The following is a 3,533-nucleotide window of genomic DNA, read 5'->3' on the forward strand; positions in this document are numbered from 1 at the left end:
TCAAACCCTCTCCAAAGCCCTGCCAGCCAGGCAGGCCTTGCAGGGCCTCCTGAAGATCTGCAGCAAGGGGGGTCCCCCTACCCCCCCCGGGAGCCCCTTCCACAGAGCCACCATGGGCAAGACCCCGGCTCTGGCCAGTGCCCAGACAGGCTACCGCAAGTGGTGGGATAGCCGGCAGATGGCTTCCTGAGGACGATAGTTGGTGCGCAGGGACATCTGGAAGGAGACAGTCTTTCACATGTGTGGTTCTCAGGTCGTGAAGGGCATTGGCAATAACTCTGCCGCTCTCAGCTACTTGCTTGCCCCCCTGCCCCCCCCCCCCCCGGCCGGGCCTGAGTTTCTCCACAGAACCCACTCCTGTGTCTCCTCCTCCTCTCTCCTTGGGCACTCCAAAAGCCACATTCGCAAGTTCCACGTGGCAGCCACTCGATGCCTCGCCACGCAGCCTCTGAGCCCAGCACCCTCGCCTGCCTGACGCACTTTGCCTCTTACCCTTGGCAGGCGAGACGGTGTCCATTCCCGGGCTGGAGAAGGCCCTGCACCAGTACACCCTGGAGCCCTCGGAGAAGCCTTTCGACACGAAGTCCGTGCCGCTAGCCACCGCCCCCATCTTCGAGCAGAAAACAGGTGAGGGGGCCAAGTCGGAGGAAGTCGAGCCATTCTGCCGGGAGGAGGTTCCCCCCCCCCCCCCTCCCCACAGGCCCTTGTATGCCCTGTGCCATCTAGGTGGGAAGTCGGCATGGCGTTCCCTGCGAGCAAGGCGCAGCTGCCTTGATCGGGTCAGGTGGGTCGAGGTCAGTCTCGTCTGCTCTGGCCAGCAGCTGCTCTCCCGGGTCTCTGGTAGAGTTCTTTCATTTTAGAATCATAGAATGTTAGAGCTGGAAGGGACCTTGCAGGTCACCTAGTCCAACCCCCTCCACTCTGCAGGAGCACAGCCGAAAGAGAGCCCTACCTACCTACAACATACCTGAAAAAGGGTTGCCCAGCCTCCACTTATTTATTTAAAGCCTTGCAGTGCCGCCTTTCTACCAAATCAGGAAGAGCCTCTGCTTGGCATGCAGAAGGTCCCAGGTTCAATCCCCGGCATCTCCAGTTAAAAAGGACCAGGCAGGAGGGGATGGGAAAGACCTGCCTGAGATACAGGACAGCTGTGTAGAGGGGCTGTGGCTCAGTGGAAGAGCCTCTGCTTGGCATGCAGAAGGTCCCAGGTTCAATCCCCAGCATCTCCAGTTAAAAAGGACCAGGCAGGAGGTGATGGGAAAGACCTCCGCCTGAGACCCTGAAGAGCTGCAAAGAGGGCCCGTGGCTCAGTGGTAGAGCTTGTTAGGCATGCAGAAGGTCCCAGGTTCAATCCCCAGCATCTCCAGTTAAAAAGGACCAGGCAGGAGGTGATGGGAAAGACCTCTCTGCCTGGGACCCTGGAGAGCCACTGCCACTCTGAGCAGACAATTACAGACCTAGATGGGACCGATGGTCTGACTCAGAATCAGGCACCTCGATGGGACTCTTCTCGCTCCCGGTTTTTAGGGGTCTTTAAGGATCCATGTAGAGACACCCACCTTTCCCAGCCTCCCAACGGGGGTGGGGAGATGAGCAGACCGTGTTGGTGGCCACTTTTCCTTGCCTTTTGGGCCACGGGGGGTGGGGGGTGGGGGGGAGAGTGTGAGGAACAGCAGTAGCCTGTGCCCTGCCTCTCTTGAGTCTCAGTTCTCACTGTGGACCAGAAGGAAGGGAAGCAAATGTCAGAAGGCAAGAGGAATTAAGCCCTGACCTGGATATAGCCTAGGCAAGCCGGATCTCATCAGATCTCGGGAGCTAAGCCGGGCCGTCCCTGGAAAGTACTTGGATGGGAGACCTCCAAGGAATACCAGGGCCGGGAGGGGGGGCACCCAATAGCAGGCCACCTCTCCAAACGTCCAAGCCCCACTAGAAGAAGAAGAGGAGGAGGAGATTGGATTGATACCCCCCGTCCTTCACTTGGAGTCTCAGAGTGGCTGACAAACGCCTTTCTCTTCCCCTCCCCACAACAGACACCCTGGGAGGCGGGTGGGGCTGAGAGAGCTCTGACAGAAACGGCTCTTTTTCAAGGACAGCTGTGCCAGAGCTTGTGACTGACCCAAGGTCACATCAGCAGGTGCAAGTGGAGGAGTGGGGAATCAAACCCGGTTCTCCCAGATTAGAGTCCGTGCACTTAACCCCCACACCAAACTGGCTCTCACCACAAGTCACCCATGAAGTTGTCACCAGAAGTTGTCACCAGAAGTCAGCCATGACTTCCAGGCACACACGCACAGACACACATACCAAAAGGGAAGAGGAATTGCGGTGCGCTGAGGTTGGTGGTGCCTCCCTGCCCAGGAGTCTGACCATGGGCGAGTTACAGTCTCCCTGAGCCTACCTCCCAGGGTGGTTGTGAGGATAAAAGGGTGGTGGGTAAAATCCTCCGTGCTGCCGTGGTCTGCTTGGAGAAGGAAGGGCAGGATGACTCTGTTTCAGACGCACGGGTTCTGGACACCCCGATCAGCAACTCAACGCCCACGTCTGCTTCTTTTCAGAAATCTCTCTGGTGGCCAGCAAGCCAGAGAAAGTGGCTCCTTCGCGGCAGGACATATTCCAAGGTACCTGACCCCCCCCCCCCCGCACCCCCCGGCACTGTGTCCCAATTGCTTGGGAGAGCAGCCGGACGTTCAGTGGGGATGATGCTGGGGTGGGAGGGGCGGGACTTCCTGTGCCCCCCGCCTGCACGGTGACGTGAGCCCCGCCTCTTCCCATCTAGAGCAACTGGCCGCCATCCCAGAGTTCAAGAACTTGGGCCCGCTCTTCAAGTCGTCCGAGCCCGTGCAGCTGACCGAGGCTGAGACGGAATACTTCGTCCGCTGTATCAAGCACGTCTTCTCGAACCACATCGTCTTCCAGGTAAAGCAAGCCCTGGGATCGTTGCCAGAACGAGGGAGACACCAGCCGAAGCGAGTCAAAACCAGTCCGTGTGACGTGGCCCGCTACGGTGTCATTCCTCGAAAGGTTCTCTCTCGCCTCCTTACATAGGCCAGTGCATGCCATTCGCTGCCAGTGGATGCAACACAGATGGCTTTTTAAAGGGGGCGAGATTCATCGGGGATTATCTCCATCAGTGGCTGCTAGCCATAGTGACTAAAGTGAGCCATTATGTCCCCAGGCAGTTTCAAGGTAGGTACCTAAGAACATAAGAAAAGCCAATGTTGGATCTGGCCAATGGTCCCTCCAGTTCAACACTCTGTCACACAGTGGTCAAAACCCAGGGGCCATCAGGAGGTCCACCAGCTGGGCCAGAACTCCAGAAGCCCTCCTGCTCTTGCCCCCCCCCCAGCACCAAGGATACAGAGCATCCCTTGCCCCGGACATAAGAACATAAGAGAGAAGCCAATGTTGCATCAGGCCAGTGGCCCGTCCAGTCCAACACTCTGTGTCACACAGTGGCCAGAAATACCAGGTGCCCTCAGGAGGTCCAGCAGTGGGGCCAGGACACCAGAAGCCCTCCCACTGTTGACCCCCCC

General features: G+C 58.3%; 1 protein-coding gene across 1 annotated transcript in view; it reads left to right on the forward strand.

Moving 5' to 3' along the window:
* Positions 1–3,533, forward strand: part of COPG2 (coatomer protein complex subunit gamma 2) — a 58,886-nt gene that overhangs the window by 40,509 nt on the left and 14,844 nt on the right. Inside the window, exons 17-19 of the mRNA XM_015429675.1 lie at positions 502–627; positions 2,556–2,618; positions 2,777–2,916. Of these exons, the coding sequence (XP_015285161.1) occupies positions 502–627; positions 2,556–2,618; positions 2,777–2,916 (329 nt within the window). The remainder of the gene's footprint in view (positions 1–501; positions 628–2,555; positions 2,619–2,776; positions 2,917–3,533) is intronic.

This window comes from Gekko japonicus, unplaced genomic scaffold (assembly GCF_001447785.1).
Source record: "Gekko japonicus isolate JY-2015 unplaced genomic scaffold, Gekko_japonicus_V1.1 scaffold696, whole genome shotgun sequence".
In the NCBI taxonomy this organism is placed as follows: Eukaryota; Metazoa; Chordata; class Lepidosauria; order Squamata; family Gekkonidae; genus Gekko; species Gekko japonicus.